Genomic DNA, 24,256 nt, shown 5'->3' on the forward strand with positions numbered 1-24,256 from the left:
CACTTCACAGTGCGACACTGCAGCCGTGAGCTGGGACAGCTTGTCATGGTCCCAAACCTGCCTGGTGCCCACCAGTGACCCAGAGCAAGGTGGCAGCATTGGCATCTGGCACAGCCGGGGCTGAGGGAGGTGGCTGCAACCGGGAGCTGGAGTGGTTTGTTCCTATTTTTTATTCCCAAGGCATCGTACTCAGGCCCTGTGTACTTGGCTGACCCCACTGCTGGCCTGGCTCGCCGCAGGGCTGTTGCTATTTTTGATGTAAATGTTCATTTTTGCAGCCTTCCCTGAGGGGGAACAGTGACCGAGGGCTCTTTGATTTGCCGTGGGGTGCTCCAGGCCTGGCACAGGATGTGGGATGCAGAGCACAGGATGCAGCCAGCATTCCTATCGGGATGAAGGGCTTGGAGAGGAGCATCCCTGGGGAAGGGCTGGCGGGAGCTCTGTGCTGTGCCCAGCCCTGGCTGTGACCCGCTGACCGCGTGTGCGCCGGGCTGGCCGCAGCAGGGGCTGCTTCTCTCTCCAGAGGATTTGCTCCCTTTTAATCCCCTCTTTCAGGATGAAATCCTGATTGCAGGAGCATCTGTACAGCCTGGCCACCACGGCGAGGGAATGTGGGGAGAGGAGGCTGGGTGCTGGTGATCTCTGTCCCCAGCACTGGCCATCCATGTCCTCTTGCTGCCTCCAATGCCTTGTCCCACCCATCCCGCGCTGCCCTGCCCTGTTCACCCCTGTGGGAAGAGCATCCATGTCCACAGCCGGGGTCCCCTTCCAGCCACAGTGCAGAAGAGAGGCTTTGGATCCGCAGGGTCCTGCCCTGGTGCTGGAAAAGCACAGAGCTGATGCGTCCCCGACGTTTACAGCTCGGGCTGCTGGAAGACATTCCTGGGGCCATCCCGGCTGCCAGGATGCTTTTCCCAAGCTCCTGGAGCCCTGCCGCCTGTCTCTTGGCATGTTGAGGCACTGGGGGAGTGACAGATCCCTCAATCTGTGGCGATGCACAGGCACCTCTCTAGCACATCTCCCTGCTGCTTTCTGCTCGCCGGCATTCCCAGCCCGGCTCTGATCCGCAGGGATGCTCGGGAGCTGCTGGCAGCTCTTGCATAACCCAGGAATGCACACGTGTGCCTGCGGCCGGGCTGAGCCCGCCGGGATCGCACCGGGATCGCACCGGGATCCCAGCGCCAGGCAGAGCACGGCTCCGGGAAGGGCTGGGCTGGAACAGCGGGGTCCCAGTGGAGCTGGATCTGCCGAGGGTTCCCTGTGCTCTGGGGACTGTGGGATGGTCCCAAAGCAAGTATGGGGTGTGCCATGGCAGAGGTTAGTGACGAGGTATGGGGTGTTGTGACAGATTTGGGGAGAACTGGTGGGGAGAAGGGTGATCCCAGGGCTGGAAGGATCCCTGGAGAAGGGGTGGGGCCAGGGGTGATCCCAGATTGGAGTGGTCCCTAAGAAGGGATGGGGAGGAGGGAACACTGCAGGGCTGGAGTGGTTCCTGGAGAATGGATGGGGCAGGAAGGGGTCTGGGAAGGAACCGGGGACCTCAGGCCCTGGGGCAATGCCAGAGCAGGGATGTGGAGCAGGGATGTCAGAGCAGGGATGTGGAGCAGGGATGTCAGAGCAGGGCTGCTGGAGCAGGGATGTGGAGCAGGGATGTCAGAGCAGGGCTGCTGGAGCAGGGATATCAGAGCAGGGCTGCTGGAGCAGGGATGTGGAGCAGGGATGTCAGAGCAGGGATGTGGAGCAGGGATGTCAGAGCAGGGCTGCTGGAGCAGGGATGTGGAGCAGGGATGTCAGAGCAGGGCTGCTGGAGCAGGGATGTGGAGCAGGGGTGTGGGGTGGCAGCTGCCTGAGGCAGGTGACAGGCAGGAAAGCAGCTGTTTGTAGGGACAGTGATTCTTTCTCCTTTCCCCTCACTGCAACCTGCTTACATCCTGTCCCACTGTGGGGGTCTCAACTGCACCAGTGGCACCACCCTCCCCACCAATCCCAGGCTACAAACCCCACCAGTGGGACAGGTTTGGGGAGGGGAGGGAGAGGGAAAACCTGGCTGGGGCAAACAGATGTAAAAGCTCTGGATTTCTTGGAGCTTCAGCTGTCACAGGAGGTTTCACTTGGAGCTGAGCAGAGCACTTGATTCAGCCTAAGCCTCAATGCTTTGCTTCGGTTTGAAGCGGTTTTATTTGGTAAACCTGAAAATTAAAGTGAAAAAGAATTTCATGCTGTAAAGCAGCTCTCAGCCCCCTCTTGAAATTTGGTTTGTTAATGCTCCATCAAATCCTTCTTGGCTTCTTCTGAAATCCTTTGCCTTTTAAAATTCTTTCCAACAACACTCAACATGGTGTGAATTCATGGCACGTTCCTGCATTTGCATTTCTCACCCTAAGAAATCCCAGCTGCGAAACCTCACTTAGGCCTGGCACCACTGAAGAGACACTGGGAGCAATGGGAGGTGCTCCTGCGCTCATCCAGGTGCCTGGGTTTTATTTTTTATAGAAAAGGGAGCCCTCCTGCATCCAAGACACTTCAGAGTGAGTTTTCCTTCCCCTCTGACACAGCCACAAGTGTGATTGTGGCTTTCATCCTGTCTTGAGGGATGTGCTGGGTGTGCAGCATTCTCTGGGCATGGCTCTTCCTTGCTGGCTGTCACATTCCTGGAGGAAGTGGTGGCAGCAGCAAGAGTTGGTGGCACCTGGCGTATCTCCTGCTGTGCCCCATCCCTCTCAGCTGGGACTCGGGACCTGGGGGTGCCCCATATGCAGCTCGCTGGGGCTCCACATGCTGGACTGAGGCAGCAACCTCTTTCTTTTGGAAGGAAGTTTTGGATGATTCCAGGTCCTGAGGCCATGGCAGAGGCTGGCTGAGGGCCAGGGGACTCATCCTGACCAGCTATGGCTTTGTGGTGAGTTTTAGCCTCCAAGGTGGGAGCTTCATCCAGGGGACAGTGGGAATGGGAGCCTGCTGGCGGTCTTGACTGGATGCTTTAAATGCTATTGACCACCTCTGCAGCTGTGGAACAGTTTCTTGTGTCATTGGACATCAAACCAAGTGAGATAAATCTTGAGCTGCTGTGTTCTCCTTGTCCAGAGCATGAGGGAAGCCAGGAATAAATCCCCTCCTGGCCTGGCTGTGCCTCTCCACTGGTTTCTCCACGTTCCCCGCAGTGATACCCTGGCTGGGTTTGGATGGGAAATGCTGTGCTGGAGGTCCAGCAGTGGGGCTGGAATGCTGACTCCATCCCATCCTGTCCCTGCTCTCTGCAGGAGTTTGCGACGCTGACGCGGGAGCTCAGCGCCTGCCGGGAGCAGCTCCTGGAGAGGGAGGAGGAGATCTCAGAGCTGAAAGCCGAGCGCAACAACACCCGGGTAAGCCTGGAGACCCTGCTGGCAGGCCCTCAGTCCTGGGACTGGGGGACCCCAGGGGCTGCTGGGCCCATCCTGGCAGTGACAGCCCCTCTTTTGTCCCCGTGCAGCTCCTGCTGGAGCACCTGGAGTGCCTGGTGTCACGGCATGAGCGCTCCCTCAGGATGACCGTGGTCAAGCGGCAGGCCCAGTCGCCATCTGGGGTGTCCAGTGAGGTCGAGGTGCTCAAGGCACTCAAGTCACTCTTTGAACATCACAAGGCGCTGGATGAAAAGGTGGGAAGCTGTTATTACCTATCCTGCTCAGAGCTCATTCTCCCAGCCCTCCACTCCATCCCTTCTACTTTGTGTTTTTAAGGTGACATGGGGACCCTCAGCAGGAAAGTCTTGGATATCCCAAAGCTGCACTGAGGAGCTGCTAGGGCTGCCCAGTGTATCCTCTGGGTAGAAGGCTGTTGAGGACAGGGAACTCTTCCAGGTCACTCTCGGGGTGGTGGCATTTGACACCCTGGGTCAGTCTTCATTGTCCCTCCTCATTCATTCACCTCAAGCATCTCCTTCCTCTGCTAGGAGACCTCTCCAGGCTATTCTGGCCATAGATCTCCAAGAACTGGCCCAGCCTGTTTTCTCCAACACAATTTAACCCCCTGTGATGGGCTGGATGATCCTGAACATGTGAATCCATCTGAGCCTGGCTGTCAGCCCAGCAAACAGGCCTGGGAGTGTGCCTAAATCCTGGACACCCTCATCCTGGATAAATAACAGCCTTTCCCATTGTTTCACTCACCTGCAGGTGAGGGAACGCCTGCGAGCAGCCTTGGAGCGAGTGGCCACCTTGGAGGAGCAGCTCGTGGATGCCCACCGGCAGGTAAGAGGTACCTGGGCACCTGCTGGGCTGGGAATGCTCCCTGTTACCTTTGGGAGTTCATGTGGTATTTGCATTTGGTCAGGTTTGATGTAAGGCTTTTGTTCTGAAATTGCTGTTTACTTGAAGGTTTGTCTGTGTTTAAGGAGACCTTGTAAAGATTCTGGAAACTGTTTGTCTCACAGGTGACATTTCCCTGTTGTTTGCTGTTTGGAATTCATGTCACTGACAAAAACAGTCTGAATCTGAATCATTCCAGGGGGCTGAGGGTGACGTGGGATTTGCTCTGATTTGGCAGAGACCCCAATCACACTACTTCAAGCACCTCATCTTGCATCCCCCATCTTCTTCCCTGCTGGAGTCCTGGGGTTGGGACTTTGCTGTCCCCAACCTCCAGCTATGGTCATCTCAGAATCTCAGACTCATTTGGGTGGGAAGAAACCTTAAAGCTCATCTCGTTCCACCCCCTGCTATGGGCAGGTACACCTTCCACTATCCCAGGTTACCCCAAGCTCTGTCCAACCTGGCTTAGGACACTTCCAGAGATAAAGAGTTCTTGAAGAGGCATGAATTCTGTTTTCCTTCCTGGAGTTTGTGCCCAGCCACTAGTCCCAAAAGGAAGGAGCTATTCCTACAGCCTCTGTTGGCCAAATTTTGCTCCTCCTTCCATTTCCCAGGATAAGTCTTATGGTATTTCCCAGGCTCCCAGACCCCTCTCCTTTCAGGAACCATTCCCCATCCTCCCCTATCAGAGCAGGACACAGTGCCAGTGTTTATCCCCTTCTCCTGCTGCACTGGGTTCAGAATCTGTCTGGCTGTAAACCAGTGAAGTGAGCTGGGAGGGAGCCCTGGGATCCTGGGCTCACCAGGAAAACCTCCCTCAGTGGTGAGCCTTCCCAGCACCTCTGACTTCCTCTGTCTTAGAATCATGGAATCATTAAAGCTGGAAAAACCACCAACCTTTGACCAAACACCCCCATGCCCACTGAACAATATTGTGAAGTTCCACATCCACTTGTTTTTTGAACACTTCAGTGATGATGACTCCATCACTGCCCTGGGCAGTCGTGCCAGGGCCTGACCACCCTTTCAGGGAAAAATTTTTTCCTAATGTCCCTCCTGACCATCTCCTGGCATAGCTTGAGGCCATTTCTTCTTGTCCCATCCCTTTGTTCCCTGGGAGCAGAACCTGATCACCCCCCACCCCAGCTGCCCCCTCCTGTCAGGGAGTTGTGCAGAGCCAGAAGGGCTCCCCTGAGCCTCCATTTCTCCAGGCTGAGCCCCCCAGCTCCCTCAGCCACTCCTGGTGCTCCAGCCCCTTCCTGAGCTCTGTTCTCTTCCCTAAACACGCTCCAGCCCCTCAATGTCCTTCCTGAACTGAGGCCCCCAGAGCTGCCCCCAGCATTCCAGGTGTGACCCCAGCAGTGCCAGCTCAGGGCTGTTCCTCACCTGCTCCCTCTGGTCCCCTGCAGCCATAAGCAGGACTCTGGCAGGAAGCTGGTGCAGCCCTGGATGCAGCAGGACTGGCCTCACCTCCTGCTGTCCCCCACTGCTGAGTCCCTGTTCCCATGCAGGTGGCAGCTCTGCAGCAAGGCTCCGCCCGGGAGCCTGCGGCAAGTGAGCGCGATGAGAGGGAGCCCAAGGAACCAGCCCCGAAGCTTCCATGGAAGGTGAGAGCCCAGGAAACCCCTGCTCTGACCATGCTCAGTGAGGCTGTCATTTCTCCCACGTCCCTGCTGCTGGCTCCAGGGCGCTGAAAACCGTTTTCCCTCTTCTTTGGGTCCAGCCCCTGGTAGATACAGGCTATTTCTGAGCAGGGTGCACTGAATTTGTGCTTGGGTGCTCCAAGGGGTTCTACTTCCCAGAGATCACAGAATGGTTTGTGTGGGAAGAGCCCTTAAAGGCCATCTTGTTCAAGCCCCCGCCATGGGCAGGGACATCTTCCACTAGATGCTCTGGTAAGCCCTCAGCCATCCCTATTCTATCATTCCTTTAAGAAGCCCCATGCCTGGCTTGTGGAGGCTGTTGATGGAGGTCCCAGAGCCCCCTGTCTCCACTTCCACCCCTTCACTGAGTCCCTGCAGGGCCACATTTCCACTTTGAGTAGCTGCAGGCAATGCCACAGCCTGGGAGCTTTGGAGCATCCCGATATCCACCTCCCTCTGTGGTGCCTTGCAGCGCCTCTCCAATGGCTCCGTCCACCCGGACGACGAGGCTGGGCGGGTGGTGGAGCTGCAGGAGCTCCTGGAGAAGCAGAATTTTGAAGTGGTCCAGGCCAAAGAGCGAATCTCTGCCTTGGCTGCCAGTGTGGCTGAGCTGGAGGAGGATCTGGGCACTGCCAGGAAGGATCTGATCAAATCTGAGGAGATGAGCAGCAAGTACCAGAGAGACCTCCGAGAGGTGAGTCCCTGTCTCTCTGCACTGTCCAGCCTAGGGCAGAGACCTCACAGTTGCTTCCACAGGGCTGGGAGGGGATTGGAACTGTCCTGTTGTTCTCCAAAAGAGGCCACTGCCTTTGGGAAATTGTCCCCAAGTCCATCAGTAGGACTTCTCTGAGGTTACAGACAGGCTCTCAGGTGTGCTGCACACCTGGGGCAGTGACCTGTGTCCTCTCTAGAAGGTTTTCCTGTGGTTGTTTGACTCTCCCTTTGTCACTGTCCCGTTCTGCTGTCCCTCATCCCCGTTTCAAGGGGGGTTTTCACACCCCTTGGACTTGGGGTGTCCCAGGCTTGAAGGAGCTGGATGGCCCTGCTATTCCCAAAATGCTGTCACAGAGCAGGCTGTGACAGCCCCATCGCTTCCCCAGGCCCTGGCACAGAAGGAGGACATGGAGGAGAGGATTACCACACTGGAGAAACGGTACCTGGCAGCCCAACGAGAGGCCACCTCCATCCATGACCTCAATGACAAACTGGAGAATGAGTTGGCCAACAAGGAGTCTCTGCACCGCCAGGTACCAAAACTGGGCCCTGAGTGTCCCCTTGCCCCGGGGACCTGGGGGACAGGAGGGGGTGCTGGGGTGGGACATGCCGGGCAGTCACCCTGCTGTCCCGCAGTGCGAGGAGAAGGCGCGGCACCTGCAGGAGCTGCTGGAGCTGGCGGAGCAGAAGCTGCAGCAGACGATGAGAAAGGCGGAGACGCTGCCCGAGGTGGAAGCGGAGCTGGCCCAGCGCATTGCTGCGCTCACCAAGGCAAGTGGCACGGGTGGGGCTGGGGCTGGAGGGGGCGTCAGAGACCGGAGGGAATGGGAGGGAAGGGATTGGAGAGGGAGGGAAGGGATTGAAGACGGAGGGCAGTGCTGGGACCAGGGGAGGAGCTGTGTCTGGCTGCCCCTTGCAGCAGTGGAGCTCATGGCAGCTCAGGCATCCCACTCTCCTTCCCAGCTGTGGCCTCAATGTGTCCTGCACATGAGGGGTTTGCTCTTCCCTCAGCCCCTTTCTCCAAGGTGGGGATGGCCTTGTTGGTGTAGATGCCCTTTGGCTTGGGTGAGACCACTCTAAGATGAGGAGAAAGAGGAAGCACCAGGCTGGATTTTGGAGGGTGCAGGCCTGGAGGGAGGAATGCATGCAGCCATCCCCAACCCATGGGTTCTGGAATGGTGTTTAGGCCTCACAGGGCACCTCCAGCTCCTGTCACCATGCCAGCAGGGCTGGTTTGGGCTCACAGGGAGCTCTGGCAGGGATGCAGGCAGTGGGAGAGAGCCCTGCATCCCAGGAAGGACTCAGATGCAGAGATGGACACCAGGATGAAGCAGGGCCCCCATGGCTTTGGGGAGCATCATCCGAGAAAGCTGCTCTGCTTTTCCCAGGCAGAAGAGAGGCACGGGAGCATCGAGGAGCACCTCCGGCAGCTGGAGACTCAGCTGGAGGAGAAGAACCAGGAGCTGGCCAGGGTAAGTCCTGATCCTTGCCTTGGTGCCTGTGTACCTGGGCACACCTGGATTGCAGTTTGAGAGCAGGTTGGGAGAACAGCCTGGTTAATCCTTTCCCATCCAGGATCACTTAAATTTGAGCCACACAGGAGCTCATGGCACTCTCTGCTGTGATTTCCTCTCTCCCAGGCATCCAAGACTTGCTGGTAATATTCCACACCCACTTCTCTCTCAGCTTCACTCCCTGGGGAAATCTAGAACCCCAAAAGGTGGAAGGGGAGGCTTCAGCAGCTCTTCCCCCAAGCCTGGATCAGCAGAATGAAAAGGGCAGGGAAGCTGAGCTGCTGTGCCCTGAGCTGCACAGTCCATTCTTCAGCTCTGCCGGGGCTGGGCTGCCCATGCAGGAGGCTGTGATGCCCATTTCTCGGGTCACCCAGGTGACATTACAGATGTGGCCCTGGGGAAGCCCCCAGATGTTTTGCCTTAAGACAGATGTTTGAAAATCCAGAGTTCAGTATCTGGTGGGGTCTGGAAGGTGTCCCCAGTGTGGGTATTCCTGGAAGACACATAGGAGAAGCTTTCTTGAGGGGCAGACAGGCATGGTCTCCCTAAATCCTTTTCTCTTCTGTTCATCCCTGGCTGGGAGGTGGCAGAGAGCAGCAGAGCCACCACAGAGGGTCCAACCGGTGCTGTAAGAGGTGGATTTGTCCCCAAACGCTGGGCCTAGGGCCAGCTCTGACACCACAGCAGGCACAGGAAGGCAGGAGGGCTCTGAGCCCCTCTGGCTGTGACACGGGTGTCCCTGTGTCTGTCCAGGCGCGGCAGCGGGAGAAGATGAACGAGGAGCACAACAAGCGGCTCTCGGACACCGTGGATCGGCTGCTGAGCGAGTCCAACGAGCGGCTGCAGCTGCACCTCAAGGAGAGGATGGCAGCCTTGGAGGAGAAGGTACTGCCTGGGGCAGGGCTCCTCTGGGGGTTGAGGGGTCTGCAGCCCCTCTGTGCCTCTGTGCCTCGGCCATGGCCCAGGGCTGGAAGTGCCTGTGCAGGGCTGGAGAAATGGTAACATGCAAGACATGGCTGTGCTGGGGCTGGTGGAGCACAGGGAACTGCTCTGGTCACCTCACTCAAGGAGACCCCCTCCCCTCCACCTCCCACAGTAGCAGGATTTGTCCTGCTCCTTTCCCTCACCTCCCTGTGTCTCTGCTGGTGCAGCCCTGATGCCACCTTTGCCCAGCTGTCAGAGCAAATCCCATTTTTCATTTTGCGGGAAAAATTGCAGTGTTCATCCTGTCACAGTGCCCATCCCTCCACGTGCTGCCTTAAAACTTTCCTGCCCCAAGGTGCAGACTGATTTCCCTTCTCCCACCTGACTCCTGGGGAACTGGGTTTCCTTGGAGGAGCTGTGGCTGCCTCAGTGTGAATGGAATTAACTGGGGGCAGCTGGCTCCAAGCAAGGACCCACCCAGAGTGCCAGTGGGAGGTCAGGCCTTGGTGATTCAGCTCTCTCAGGGTTCCTGCCCTCAGCAAGTCAGAGCACACAGATGCATCCCCCAGCTGACGCCTCCAGGGCTGGCTCTGTCTCCCTCATGTTGCTCTGCTCCTCCTGTCCTCAACCAAATGTGGCTATGCCAGCATGTCCAGTTACTCAGCAGATTTGTCTGGATAAAGAGCAGGACTCAAACTGCAGGGATGAGTCCAAATCCCACCCCAACAAGCAACAGGGACCAGAGTGGTGACACGTTTTGAAGGGCATTGCCTGCTCCCCAGTCTGGTGCCAGCACTTGCCCACCCTGAGAATTTATCCAGGTCTTTCATGCACAAAAATGATCCTGTTTGGCTGCCAGCACTTACCAAAAATGAGCACTGGTTCAGGCAGTTACAAACTCTCCAGGGGAGGTTTAGACAGATATTAGAAAAAAAATTTTCAAGGAAATAATTATAGCATTGTAATAGACTGCCCGGGACAGTGGTGGAGTCACCATCCCGTTGCAAAAACCTGGATGTGACACTTGGGGTCATGGTTTAGCTGTGAACACAGCTATGGGGGGAAATGGTTGGGCTCAGTCTTAGAAGGCTTTTCCAACCTTAAGAATCCCATGATTCTGTGATTCTATAAGCACCTCTCCTTTCCCCGCTGCCTACTCCCTAGCTTAGATGTAAGGGACATTTTTCCCTTTGATCTAGCTGCTCGAGGAGTTGTTCTTCTCTCAGATATATTTCCTAATCCTCAAGCCCTGTCCACCAAATGCCTCATCGCCCTCCATGGCCATGCTCAGCCCCAGAGCGGGGCAGGAGTTGAGTTGTGGCCACCCTGCTTGAGAGGCAGGAGCTTTGCAGAGGAGACCTGTGCACCTGAGGCAGGTGAGGAATAGCCCAGGGAGCCTTTTCCAGGTGTTCACCACACAGGAATTCCACACTGGCCATTCCTGGGAGGCCATGCGGCCGTTTCCTAAATGGTCTCTCTTTTTCTTTCCTGTTTTTGTTCCCTTTTATTTTATTTTTGGTTTTTCTTAAAGAATACATTGTTACAAGAGCTGGAAAATACCCAAAAGCAGATAGAGGAACACCAGCATGACAAGGTAAATGCGGCTGCAGGGACCTGACCCAGTGATGGCATTGCCTCACTCCCAGCCCCTGGCTAGGGGCACTTGCTTCTCCAAAAATGCCCCAGTTTGGGGGGAGCAGAGCACCCAGCAGCAGGAGGCCACACACTCACCCACACAGTAGCTGGGTGGAAGCTGCCACCCCCGCCCTGGAGAGCCCCGGGTCAGTTCCCTACCATCCATGTTCCTGTCACACTCATCCATCCCTGAGCCCACTGGGTGCAGTGGTGAGACCAGGCTGGCTTCATCCAGGCCTGGAGGAGGGCTCAGGGAGCCACATCCCCTTGGCCCCTGAGGCTTTCTCAGACTGGGGGTGATCTGCCCTGTGCCTAGCTTGCAGAGGCCCCGCAGCTCTTCACACCCTGCTCTCACACGAAGCACCTCATTGGCATCTGCATGAACCCCTAGTGGCCTTGCTAGAAAGCTGGAGGGACGTGGCTTTTTGGAGCAATGGGAACTTTTGGGATGTGCTGCATGTCTCATGCATGGTTTTGGGGGATCAGGGGGGCTACTTTTCCCCTTGCCTGCAGGGAGCATGTGTGCTTATTCCTTGTGCTTCCCAGCCATGGCTGCTCAGGTCTGGGCAGGGCAGAGCTTGGGGACTTGCATGACACTGCTGGCACTTTGGCCACCCTGGCTCAGCCTGTTTGTCCCCCAGACTGGATCCTGCTGTGCCTGGGAGATCCCTTCTCCCCTCCCTCCCTGTCCATCTGCAGCCTCCCCTGGCATCTCTGAGCACGGGGTGCGGGCACAGCTTCCCCATGGGGATGGGGCTGGGAGCAGGAGGGACAGGGCCAGCAGCAAGTTTGGCTGGGGGGTCCCACACTGCCAATCCCTTGCCAAAGGAACACACGTGCAGTCTGGAGAAGAACCAGAGCATCCAAGTGGGACCTGTTTTCCTTCATCTCCCAGAGCAGCATTCCTTGAGCACCTGTGCCTGTCTGTCCTGGTCCTCCCTCCCCAGCACCCTCATTCCCTGTGCCTGCATGAGCTGTTTCTCTACTGATATGTCCAAGGTGCTTTAAACCTGGGGTAGGGATCTGTAAAGGGAATGTAAGCATGGCAATAGCCAAGGATGTGGATTGCCCAAACCTGGCAACTCTCCAGAGCAAACCCAAGCCCTGCCTGTCTCATCCCCCCAAACAGCGGCGTTTGTCTGATGAGATCGACAAGCTGAGGCTGGAGGTGGATCAGCTCAAGACCAGGAGTGGGACATTTGTGGAGAGTGTGCATACCAGGTAAGTGCCAGGGCAAACCCCTGCACCCCTAGCTTTGGGGGCAGTTTGCTTTGGGGGCCCCAAGGTGGTGCTGGCATTGGGTGTTTCTGGTGTCCCCAAGCTTCAGCGCTGGACTGCAGGGTCCTCACAGCAGGGTCTGCTCCAGCCGTGCTGTCCCACCATGGATCTGTCCTGGCGTGGGACATGGACTCTTGAGAATAGTCCAGCCCAACTGAATGGCCCCAAATTTGCTCTTGTTTTTCTGCACAAGTGGCTTAGGACTTATTTTGCTCTGAAAGCTGGATATTCACCAGAGGACTTTTCCCCTGTGGGCTACAGGGGATGGGCTGGGGCAGGAGGAGGAATTGCTTTGGAGCTGTTGCAGGCAAAGGAGAGTGAAACCCCTCTTGCTCCAAAGCAATGGTCCTCCCACACCCTTCCATTTAAAGTCAGCTGGGATGTGGGGACGTCCCAGCCCAGGGCACCAGGAGCAGAGGATCAGTTCAGCCTCCAGCACTGACCAGGATACCCAGAGCTGCTCCAGGAAAATGGAGGTGGAAAAGGAGGGTGACAGCACAACAACCCCACCTGGGATGCCACACCCTGCCCTGAGCTCTTCCAGTGTGGGTTCAAGGCAGCAAGGGGTCAGTGGGAGCAACCAGTGAAGAAAATTCCCTTTGTAGCAAGGCTGGAAAAGATGGGGAGGAGCTGGTGTAACCAGCCTTGGACCTGTCAGCAGAAAGAAGGCCTAGAGACCCTCTGTCTGTCATGAAGAGAAAAAATGGGGAGAGTGAGGAAGATCCTTTGAGGATGAAGTGCTGAGTGCTGGAGCAGAGTCTGGAGCCTGTGTGGGACCTCTTTGAGTGGGTCTGTAAGAGCAGGATGGACAATTTGGTGATTTTTTTATATTTCTCAGGTGAAAAGTCAGCAGAAATCTTGCATTGCAGAATGATCCTCCAGCTGAAATGTCAGCTTTTGTCTAAGGTGTTTTTATCTGGTTTTAGGTGGGCAGCAGCTTGGCAGCAGCTCTGAAATCCTGGAACTTAGCTTGTGCCTTTGTCTGACACACCAGGCTGGCTCAGTCATGCTGCTCGTGGTGCTGATTTTGTCTCCAGGCCTGTTCTGCCTGACCTCCAGGCGTGACCTGATTCTGTATCCAGGCCTGCAAACCTGGCCCACCATGGTGGAAAACCACCATCTGCCTGGGGCTGCTGCTTTTATCATCTTAAATTCACCTTAAATTAAACAAACTTTGAGTCTCCAGTGGCCCTGTATGTGGGGAGTAATCATCCTGTGCCCAGGAATCACCCTGTGCCTTGCTCAGCTCCAGGGTTGGGTCTTCAGGGCCAAGAGGAGCAACCGGGCAAAGTGGAGACATGGAGTGAGCACCATGGGTGGCTCAAAGTGTCCTCCTGTCAGGCTGCTGCCTTGCTCTGCCTGGTGTGGGACTCACCAGGGCCTGGTCCCAAGCACCAGCCCTGGCAAGGAGGAGGAGGAGGGTGAAGAAGTCCCAGCTGGTTCCTGCTGGGAGGTCCCAACAATTCTCATGTCCTCACACCTGGAAGATGTTTCAGGTGGAATTTTATTCATTGAAATCGCAGAATCATTAAGGTTGGAAGAGTCCTACAAGGTCATCAGGTCCAGCCTTCACCCAAATACCAGCATTTCCACTAAATCACATCACAAAGTGCCTCATCTGCCATTTTTTGAACACTTCCAGGGGTAGGAGCTCCACCACTGCCCTGGGCAGCCTGTGCCAGGGCCTGAACACCCTTTCCATTAAGAAATTTTTCCCAATATCCAACCTGAACCTTCCCTTGAGGCCATTTCCCCTCATCTGTCACTCACTGCCTGGTAGAAGAGACTGACACTCATCAGGGTATTTTCTCATGCAAATGCTGGAATAAACATAAAAAGGACAAGAGCTCCCTGGCTGGCTCCTGCTGGGTACGTGGGGATGGAGAAGACACAAGCTGTGTTGGGACATTCCAGCTGTTCTGGAGAGGGAGGGGCAGGAGGGGCCTGCTCAGCCCTTGCTCCACAGCAGCCCCCCAGTGCAGGGGCTTCGGGGCAGAACTGGCTGGTTGCCCCGATGGGTGCACAAAGAAGTGGGAAGGAGCAGCAGGGGAAGGCCCAGGGCTGAACTTCTGACAGTCTGGGAAAGCTGGGAGTCTCCAGAGGTCAGAGATCATCGGAGGCTGCAGATTCCTCAGAAGGGAATCTGATCTCTGTGAGCAGGGACAGGACCCAGGGAGCAGCTGGAGCTGTGTCAGGGGAGATTTAGGCTGGATATCATGAAAGGTTCTTCCCCCAGAGGGTGCTGGGCACTGCCCAGGCTCCCCAGGGAATGGGCACGGCCCCGAGGCTGCCAGAGCTCCAGGAGTGATTGGACAGCGCTGCCAGGGATGCCCAGGGTGGGTTTGTTGGGGTGTCTGTGCAGGACCAGGAGCTGGACTTGATTGTTGTGGGTCCCTTCCAGCTCAGGATATTCTGTGATTCAATGATTCTGTGAGAGATTCTGTGAGTGCATTTCCAGGTCTCCTGTGGGGGAATGGGGCACCTTTTTCCAGAGCCTGGTTTTGCATCCTTTCGTGCCAAGCAGGCCAAACATCGCTGGGATGGGCGTCCTGCAGTGGTCTCCTCCTCCTGCTCCTCCTCCTCCTCTGTCCCAAGAAGCCTGGGCTCCAAGGGGAGCAGCCTGAGGGTGTCCTGCACAGAGCAATGTCCCCCACAGGGCTCTTTCTTCCCAGGTCCCACATGGGCAGTGCCACTGACCTGCGCTTCCCGCTGGGAGCTGTGGTCCACGCCCCAGCTGAGCCCTTCGGAGCAGCTCCGGGGCTGCCCCGGGCACAGAAGGGACGATTCAGTGCCCGGAGAGAGGAGCCAGCCAAGGTAAACCCTGTGCACCCTTGTGTTAGGGTCTGCTCCTGCCCTGCATGCTGGGATTAGGGTCAGATGTGGAGACTTGGGGCAGCTTCCTTCTCCTGGTGCATTGATGGGGGAACATCTCATTGGGGTCACATTGAGATAGAATTCCTGCATGGAGATCACCAGTCTGGCTTTTGGAGACATGGGAATGCTGTGTAGGACTGTGGCCTTTGTTCCCCCAGGACTGGGAGCAGGCCCAGGCAGGTGGGGTCCTGGCCACAGGGCCTCACGCCTTCGACAGCGACCCGGACATCTCCGACGTGGACGAGGATGACCGTGAGACGCTGTTCAGCTCCATGGATGTGCTCTCTCCTGGTGGGCACTCAGATGCCCAGACATTGGCCATGATGCTTCAGGAGCAGCTGGATGCCATCAACGAAGAGATCAGGTATGATCATGGCCAAAACCCAACACTGCCTTGTGCAGAAATGGCTCCAGGGGGACAACAAATAGCCAGAAGGTTCTGCTGACCTAAAATTGGGGCCTTGGTGTGTCTTCAGCCAGGGAAGTGGCTCCAGGACATCCAGCCACAGAGCTTGGTCCTTCCTGCCATGTCTCCCTGTCCCTCAGCTGCACCAGTGCTGGCTCAGAGGGTTATTATTTCAAACTATCATATTTCATATCGTCCATGGATATTAAAAGGAATCAGGGTGTGTCTCAGCTCTGGTTTTTATGGATCCTGATGAATCTTGCTGCCATTCTTGGAGACTGTGGGTTGAGGCACAGGACCAAGGTGCATTTCCCCAGGACAGAGGTCCTGTGTCCCTGGGAAGGTGGGGAGCCAGGAGCCCTGAGCCCTGCTGCTTCCCCAGGATGATCCAGGAGGAGAAGGAGTCCACGGAGCTCCGTGCAGAGGAGCTGGAGACGCGGGTCACGAGCGGCAGCATGGAGGGCCTGAACCTCACCCAGCTGTGCAAGAGGGCCTCCATCCCCACCTCGCTGACAGCCCTGTCCCTGGCCAGCTCGTCCCCACCTCTCAGCGGCCGCTCCACGCCCAAGCTCAGCTCCCGCAGCGCTGCGCAGGACCTGGACCGCATGGGGATCATGACGTTGGTGAGGAGCCGGGAGGGGCTGCCGGGGTCCGGCTGTGAGGTGGGAGCGATGCCGGTGTCCACACGGGCCTGTGGGGGGTGTGGGACAACGGGGTGCCCGTGTTTGCTGCCTCCAGGCTGGCAGCCTGGCCCCGGGACTGCTCTGGGGGGGTGCTCCATTAACTGCCCCCCTTTCTGTGTCTCTCTCGCTTTCCCCCTTGCAATCAGCCCAGCGACTTGAGGAAGCACCGGAGGAAACTGCTAGTGAGTGGCTCCCATCCCGTTGGTTTTTGTCCAAGCCCTTTTTCCAGCCTGCTCCTGGCTTTGTCCACACCAGGTCAGGGTGCAGCAGGCGCGGGATGGAGCTGGGGACCCCAGGGATTCAGCAGGAGGATCATGGGGATCCCGAAAGGTGCTTGGACATGTTCCCGCTGGCAGCCTGGGGGGTCTGGCAGGACATGGGGAGGTTCAGAAAGCCACTGGGTCCTCAAACATTGTGTCCCCTCTGGCAATAGGGTGTCCTTGGGACATTCCCATCTGTGCTCCTCAGAGTCCTCTGATGAGGGCAGCAGCTTCTGTCCCCACACCCTGACCTAGGCCGTGGGGCTGCATCCTCTCACCCCCCATTCCCAGGATCTCAGCCATACTGCCACATCCTCCCCATCTGCTTGGGCATCTGGAACCATTGCCAGAGCTCTCATTCAGGCCATTCCTGGAGCGTGGCAAAGCCCCAGGGCTCTGGTGGCTCTTTTGGCCATGCCTCCATGGAGCAAGAGAGAGGCAGGCAGCAGGGCAAGGATGGAGCTGGGGTCTGGCCTCCCACCCTCACAGCCTCTCCGCTTGTTCAGTCACCCGCAGCTCGGGACGAGAGCCGGGAGGACAAAACCACCATCAAGTGTGAGACATCCCCGCCCTCTTCACCCAGGACACTGCGGCTGGAGAAGCTGGGCCACCCTGCTCTGAGTCAGGAGGATGGCAGGAGGTATGTGGAGACCCTTGGCATCTCTGCAGGACACACCTGGGGCACACGTGGCATGGGTGGGCTGGGGTTTGCTATGTGCCCTGCTCAAGAATAACCTAAAGGCTTTGCTCTTCGTCTCCCTCTTCCTTACACAGCTCACTGGAGGACCAGGCTAGCAATCCCAGCAGCAGCCAGGACTCCTTGCACAAGGGCTCCAAGAGGAAGGGGATCAAATCCTCCATCGGGCGCCTGTTTGGGAAGAAAGAGAAGGGTCGTTTTAACCAGCTGAGCAGAGAAGGGGCCACGGGGCAGGGTCCGTGAGCAGCCCTGTCCCTGTCTGTGCCAGGCCCTCCACACCCTCTGGCTCTGTCTGCCATTGGGGTGCTGTTGGGGTGACAGGGAGGGGCAGGGACACCCCTGCTGGTGTGGGGATGCTGGGGCCGTGGCAGCTTCAGGGAAGTTGGAGCTTGGTGTTTTCTCCCCTTGGCACTTCTGGCCTAAGCATGGTGTCACCTTAATGCTCTGTCAGAGCTGGGGTGTGGACAGTGACCTCCTGTCCCTGTATCTCATCTTTAATGCCCACAAATCTACTTCCCTTTCCATGGATTTTGCAGAGCTCTTTGGTAGGAGCTGCTTTTCTACTCCCAAATCCTTTTCTACTTCCATGTTGAGCATTGATGGACTCAATGATCTTTCTGGGCCCCTTCCAGAAGGGACTGTTCTGTGATTTTGGGATTCTGGGACTTGGAAGTAAGAGGGATGGCAGGAGGGGGTCTGCTTGGGCTTCCCAGGGATGCAGGGCAGCCATGGGGGTGGGTTGCAAAGGGACACTGTCACCTCCTGTGCTGTCACTGTGTGTCCCCCTGGCATGGGGATGGTGACAATGTCCACAGTGGCCCTGTGGGAGGTCACACTGACTGAGACATCACACTGACCTGAGGGTGTCTTGCTTGCCCAACAGTGCTGCTGACTGATGTGGAGGGGGGCATCCAGGACCCCCTGGGACTGGGCAAGCTGGGCGCTCAGGCTGAGAAGGATCGGCGCCTACGGAAGAAGTGAGTGAACTTCCTTCCCTACCCCAGCAAGAAACTGATCTGCTGGGAAGCCATGGCACAGGACTAGGAATTGCTGGGAAATCTTCTCATCTTCACCCTCCCTTGGGCTTTGTTACTTCCTTCACAGCTTTGTATCCAGCTGCTTCCTGCTGCTCGGGGGTGTGTTCCCTTCAAAGAACTCTCCCTTCCACACAAGTCCCTCATAAATTACTCTTCTGCTTCTGTTCCTGCCAGGCATGAACTCCTGGAAGAGGCTCGGAGGAAAGGATTGCCCTTTGCCCACTGGGATGGCCCCACTGTTGTGTCCTGGCTGGAGGTGCGTGCCCATGGATTGTCCCCATGCTGTGCCCACAGGTCTGTGTGTGCCACCATGTCCCACCACGCTTGATCCATGCACATGGCTGGGGCCTGCAAATCCTGGGAGAGCAGAGGAGATCCCTGCATCCCTCACAGGGACTGTGGAGTTATGGTTTGAGTAGAGCTTTGGGTTTGAGCATAAGTCTGTTGAGGAGTGGCTGAGGGAGCTGGGAAAGGGGCTCAGCCTGCAGAAAAGGAGGCTCAGGAGGGACCTTCTGGCTCTGCACAACTCCTGATAGGAGGAGGAAGCTGGGGGGAGGGGTCAGGCTCTGCTCTCGGGGGACAGGGACAGGACAAGAGGAAATGGCATTAAACTAAGCTGGGGAGAGGGGTCAGGCTCTGCTCTCAGGGGACAGGGACAGGACAAGAGGAAATGGCATTAAACTGTGCCAGGGGAGGTTCAGGTTGGGTATTGGGAACAAGGTCTTCAGTGAAAGGGTGGTCAGGCCATGGCACAACTGCCCAGGACAGTGGGGGGGTCACCATCCCTGGGAGTGTTCAAAAGATGTGTGGATGTTGCACTTGGGACATGGCTAGTGGTGAACATGGCAGTGCTGGGGAAATGGTTGGACTCTGATCTTAGAGGGCTTTTCTGACCTTAATGATTCTATGAAAAGCTCCGTGGTTGCTCCCTCCCTGTGCTGTGCCCATGAGGCACAGGGATGGGGGACTGCCCCCAGGCCACCTCTGCAAGGTACAACCAAGCCAAGAATCCCACATGGACGTTCAGCTCCGATACTGGGCTCTAGAGAGGGTGGCTCTGCCCCTGGCACAGGAGCCAGGGTGGCAGTGCCAGGCAGTCACTGCTGTCCCTGTCCCCAGCTCTGGGTGGGGATGCCAGCCTGGTACGTGGCTGCGTGCCGGGCCAACGTCAAGAGCGGGGCCATCATGTCAGCCCTGTCGGACACCGAGATCCAGCGGGAGATCGGCATCAGCAACGCCCTGCACCGCCTCAAGCTGCGCCTGGCCATCCAGGAGATGGTGTCCCTCACCAGCCCCTCGGCGCCGCCCACGTCCCGCACGGTGAGTGCTCCCTGCACACCCAGGCCCTGCAGGGGCCAGACTGCTCCTTGCCCTGGGGACCACTGTGGCAAGCGTAGCCATGGAGGGGGTGATGTCCCCTCATGGACTGGTCAAACCACTGGACGCTCATCCCCCAGCACAAATGGGGCATTCCCAGCTGGAAGCATGAAGCTCTTTCCAGTTTCAAGGCTCCTGCCACTCACACGGGGTTGTCAGCAGGAGGCCAACCCTGCAAAGGGTAGGACTCAAGGCCTGGCTGCCTTAGAGAGGATAAAACTCCATCCAAAGAGCAGAAATCCGAACATTCCTGATGAACAGGGCCAGCTTGGTTGCACACAGCCTCTTTCCCAATCATTTCAACACCAGCCTTTTCCATCTGAAATTCTTGGGGCAACTCAGAGCTACTGCAGATCCCTGCCCTTGGTGGGATGGAGGGATTGTGTCTTTTGCTGGTCCCGAAAGGTCTCGAGGGGTTAATGGTGGCCAAGTAATGCCAAGACACATCTGTAGACTTGCAGCTGGCAGAAGGAAGGCTGCTATGTCCCCCTCAGATGGCTGTGTCTGGGTTACAGTTGCTGGGGACAGGCCTGCAGGCTCCTTGAGAATCACACTGAAGTGGAAAGGGAGATGAGTGAAGGTCCTTGGTCTGCTCTCTGTGTCTGCATGGACAGCCCAGGGTCCCCTTGAGCAGTGAGGTGACACCGGGCTGAGCTGCAAGGATGGGGGGTGTCCCCAGCACAGCTCCAGCATACAGTGGTCTGATCCTCCACCAGCCTGAGCCGGGCTTGGTTCCAGCATAGTTGGTGTACTCAGGTGGGCAGAAAGGCCAAGGGCACCTGGGCTGTCCCAGCACTGTGGTGGCAGCAGGTGCAGGACAGTCACCATCCCCTGTGCTGGCACTGCTGGGGTCACACCTGGAATCCTGGGGGTGTTCTGGGCACTTCATGACAACAGAGATCTGGAGGGGCTGGAACGTGTCCAGGGAAGGGAACAGAGCTGGGGAAGGGGCTGGAGCACCAGGAGTGGCTGAGGAGCTGGGGGACTTAACCTGGAGAAAAGGAGGCTCAGGGGGGACCTTGTGGCTCTGCACAACTCCTGACAGGAGGGGGCAGCTGGGGGTGGTCGGGCTTTGCTCCCAGGGAACAGGGACAGGACAGAAGGAAACAGCATTAAACTGTGCCAGGGGTGGTTCAGGTTGGATACTGGGGAAAAGTTCTTCATGGAAAGGGTGGTCGGGCCGTGGCACAACTGCCCAGGGCAGTGGTGGGGTCACCATCCCTGGGAGTGTTCAGAAAATGAGTGGATGTTGCACTTGAGGACATGGTTTAGTGCTGAAGATGGTGGTGGTGCTGGCTTGGGGGTGGGACTTGATGATATTTCAGCCTTAGTGATTCTGTGATTCCATGACTCCATGGTGGTTGTGAACTGAGGCCATGTTTCTGTGGTGGTTTGCTCTGACCCCTCTGCTCTTTTCCCTGCAGTCCTCTGGAAATGTCTGGGTCACCCATGAGGAGATGGAGAACATGGCAACTTCCACCAAGACGGTGAGGCTGGGCAGCCCCCAGGGTGTTGGGGGAAGCCCCCGGGTGTCGGGGTCCAAGCAGCTCCAGGTGTGTTAACCCAGAGGGAAGGGGATCCCTCACATGTCAGCTCTTGGACAGCACCCTGCAGCTCTTTAGAAACCCTCTTTCAACCTTTAATGTCCCAGCAATTTCTAAAACCCCATCAGATTTTTTCCCTTGTGGATATCACTGGGTTTCCAGAGCAGCCTGGCTGTTTGGGAGTTAAAGACAAAACCCAGGAGTGATCTCAAGACATATGAGATCCTTGAGTCATTCTGCACCCAAGTCATGGTCTGATCCCCCACTGACCTCAGCATACCCAAATATTGTCCCCACCATGTGTCCCTGCCACTGGCTGACAGCTTGGGGTCCCTTGCAGGGATGTGTCCATGCTCCCAAAAGCTCTGGCTCCTTTGGAGAGATGGAGCCACACTCCCTTCTCTGCAACCTGATCACCCCCATCTGTGTCTCAGATGGGCAGCATTTCAGATTTGGGTGGGAATTGTGTGTCCAAGGCCAGGTTGGTGCACTCTGGGATAGTGGAAGGTATCCCTGCCCATGGCAGGGGTGGAATAGGATGAGCCCTTCCAATCCAAACAAGTTTGGGGTTCTCTGAAATAGGCATTTTATTGAAGCTTTTGTTGAGTAGCAGGGATGTGCCACTGTCCCTTGGTAGGTTCTGTGAGACTGAGGAAAACCAGCATAAGTTGGCAAAGGAGGAAATAGCTACAAAATCAGCAAATTGGCTTGGGCAGTCCCCTGTGGGTCATGACAGATGTACTGAAGCTTAATTCTCTTTCATCCATCTGACCTGGGGGGACCTAAGAATTCTCTGTGTTTCCCAGGGAAGAAGAACAAGCCCCAGGGACAGTGCCATCTCCAGCCCAACCTCATCCTATCTTCTCTTCTTTCTCCTCCTTCTCCTTCTCCTCCCTGTATTCTTGGTTAGAGATGGGGTGGGAACCAGGCCCAGCAGGGTCGGGGTGTCCCCAGCACCCTGGGGACAAGGCTGAGGTCCCCAAGCCATAAGAGCGAGCCCTGTCCCCTCTGTGTCGCTCTGTGCTGAGGGGTGCCATGCTCAGTGTGCGTGGCAGGCCCTGTCCCTGTGCAGGGCCACCAGGTACTGACTCCACTGTCCTTTCTGTTGACATGCTGCATGTGTCACACTTAGGACACAGAGGAAGGCAGCTGGGCACAGGTGAGGTCTCCGGGTCACTCTTGTCCGTGGGCGGTGCATGGAGTGGTCGGGGGGGAGCGGGACATCCCAGGGGATGTTTGGGGCATTGATGTTCACCAAGGCCTTGGAGGCTTTACCTACACCCCGTGGCTGCTCCTCTGGGCCATCTCCCAGGTACAGGATGTCCTCCTGGGCCCTTCTCTGCTCCAGGCAGTGGCTTTTCCTGGGACCTCTGTGAGATCCAGAGCCTGTGTTAAGAACCCCCACCTGTGGGATCGCCCTGCATGCAGGCAGGATTTGAGCTGCACATTTGCTTTTCACCTATTTTGTAGCACCAAGTCCATACAGATGATTTTTATGAAAAGGTAGGAGGAAAGAGTCCTGCTTGGATCCATCTCTTCTGGTTTTATCCCTCTCAAATGTTTTCCTTTCCTTCTGGTGTATTTTAATTCATTTTTGGACCAAAATCAGTTTGAAGTGGGAGTGAATGGGTAGGTTTTTTTCTTTTTTTTTCCCCAAACTGACATTGTTTTTTGTTTTGAAGTCATAAAATAGAGATTCTTAAAGTAGAGATTCTTAAAAATGAGCTGGGAATGCACTGGAAGCTATTTCTCAGTTATTTTGTCTTTCAATGAGTGTGCTTCTTCCAGAGGCAGCTGCTCATAAAGTCCAGTTATCCCTTGCCATTGCTTTTGGCTATGCTTTGCCTCCTGGGGGGACATGAGAAGGACACAGACCACGGCCAACAGGACTCTTCCCTCCAACTCCTTCAGTATCACCCAGGGCTGACTCTCTGGCCTGGTTTTAGCTTCAGGACAGTGACCCTCCTGGGCTGTCACTGATCTGGAATTCTGCAGCTCCACCAAGCCCTGGGTTCTCTCCAGCTTCTCCATGTGCTTCTCTGCAGACATTGGCCTATGGGGACATGAACCACGAGTGGATTGGGAACGAGTGGCTGCCCAGCCTGGGCCTGCCCCAGTACCGCAGCTACTTCATGGAATGCCTGGTGGATGCGCGCATGCTGGACCACCTCACCAAGAAGGACCTGAGGGTGCACCTCAAGATGGTGGACAGCTTCCACCGGTGAGTCCTGGCCCTCGGAGGTCCCCAGCGTGCATGTGGAGCAGAGGAGGGGGGATTTGAGGGATTCTCCCCTGTCTTGGCCAGCCCTGGATGGCTCTTCCAGGCTGGACTCACCGCCCTGAGGTGGGGCAGTTAAGGGCAGAAGTTCTCCTTCACCTCACTCCCTGCTGCAGAATTGCAGAGGACCAGGCCTTCCCCTGGCTGTGAAGCAAACCATGGGCAAAACTTCAGGCTCATCCCACCTGGTGCTCCACTGCTGTCTGCCAGCAGCCCAGTGGGACAAGGCTTGTGCCATCCAAGCCATGGCTCCAACACCAGGATCCAACCCTGCTGTGGGGTTCCCACTGCCCACCCTGACCCATGGGCCTGCCAGGGTCACCTCCATGGCTGAGCCCTTCAGCCTGGTACAGCCCCCATGGGCTGGTTCCCCCTTCCCTCTCCAGCCACCAAGTGTGAGCATTGTTTGGATCTGTACGCTCTCAGGCAGCTGGAACAGGCTCAAACTGATGGAGTGGGGAATTGCCATGGAAGGGAGGGACATTCCCCATTGTCCAGCTTCGGGTTCTGTCTGTCCCAACCCATCCCTGGCCTGAAGCATCCTTTGGCATGTGGGGACAGAGAGAGGGGTTCCTTGCCGAGTCCCTCCCATCCACGTGTCCTGGAGGGCTGGGTGACCCCTTGTGTCCCCCCGTGTCCCCTCGTGTTGTTGCAGCACCAGCCTCCAGTACGGCATCATGTGCCTCAAGAGGCTCAACTACGACCGCAAAGAGCTCGAGAGGAGGAGAGAGGAGACCCAGCATGAAATCAAAGGTCAGCATCCCCTGTTCAGCTCCAGAACAGGAGAGAAACCTCCCAGGAGATATCCAGAGCTGGTCTCTCTTCTATCTCTTTTTTTTTACCTATTATTTCCAAGCCCCCAGTGCTGTTCTCCTGAGGCACCTTCCTGCTGCTCCAAGTGCCTTTATCGGCTGACCCCAGGCAGGCATGAGGAGGGAGGAGGGGAAAGCAAAGATGCAGCCTGAGCATCCCATGATCTTCTCTGCCCATTTCACTACTCAGGACATCCCCAGCTTGATCAGCCTCCCCTTCCTCGTCACTGTCGTGAGACTCCCTGTGCATCTGGCTGCTGCTTGGATTACATCTCATTATTGATAATGCCCCTA

At 56.7% G+C, this 24,256-nt stretch overlaps 1 protein-coding gene across 1 annotated transcript in view; it reads left to right on the forward strand.

The window, feature by feature from the left end:
• Positions 1-24,256, forward strand: part of PPFIA4 (PTPRF interacting protein alpha 4) — a 39,190-nt gene that overhangs the window by 11,439 nt on the left and 3,495 nt on the right. Inside the window, exons 3-25 of the mRNA XM_041422640.1 lie at positions 3,261-3,362; positions 3,470-3,634; positions 4,152-4,226; positions 5,798-5,893; positions 6,402-6,623; positions 7,030-7,176; positions 7,280-7,414; positions 8,032-8,115; positions 8,911-9,042; positions 10,613-10,675; positions 11,846-11,937; positions 14,667-14,808; positions 15,027-15,232; positions 15,657-15,897; positions 16,104-16,139; positions 16,724-16,857; positions 16,992-17,149; positions 17,798-17,891; positions 18,126-18,207; positions 19,071-19,271; positions 20,753-20,815; positions 22,918-23,093; positions 23,806-23,903. Coding sequence (XP_041278574.1) covers positions 3,261-3,362; positions 3,470-3,634; positions 4,152-4,226; positions 5,798-5,893; positions 6,402-6,623; positions 7,030-7,176; positions 7,280-7,414; positions 8,032-8,115; positions 8,911-9,042; positions 10,613-10,675; positions 11,846-11,937; positions 14,667-14,808; positions 15,027-15,232; positions 15,657-15,897; positions 16,104-16,139; positions 16,724-16,857; positions 16,992-17,149; positions 17,798-17,891; positions 18,126-18,207; positions 19,071-19,271; positions 20,753-20,815; positions 22,918-23,093; positions 23,806-23,903 — 2,944 coding nt within the window. The remainder of the gene's footprint in view (positions 1-3,260; positions 3,363-3,469; positions 3,635-4,151; positions 4,227-5,797; positions 5,894-6,401; positions 6,624-7,029; positions 7,177-7,279; positions 7,415-8,031; positions 8,116-8,910; positions 9,043-10,612; positions 10,676-11,845; positions 11,938-14,666; positions 14,809-15,026; positions 15,233-15,656; positions 15,898-16,103; positions 16,140-16,723; positions 16,858-16,991; positions 17,150-17,797; positions 17,892-18,125; positions 18,208-19,070; positions 19,272-20,752; positions 20,816-22,917; positions 23,094-23,805; positions 23,904-24,256) is intronic.

The sequence above is a fragment of the Onychostruthus taczanowskii genome, unplaced genomic scaffold (genome assembly GCF_017590055.1).
Source record: "Onychostruthus taczanowskii isolate IOZ18803 unplaced genomic scaffold, ASM1759005v1 scaffold74, whole genome shotgun sequence".
Lineage (NCBI taxonomy): Eukaryota > Metazoa > Chordata > Aves > Passeriformes > Passeridae > Onychostruthus > Onychostruthus taczanowskii.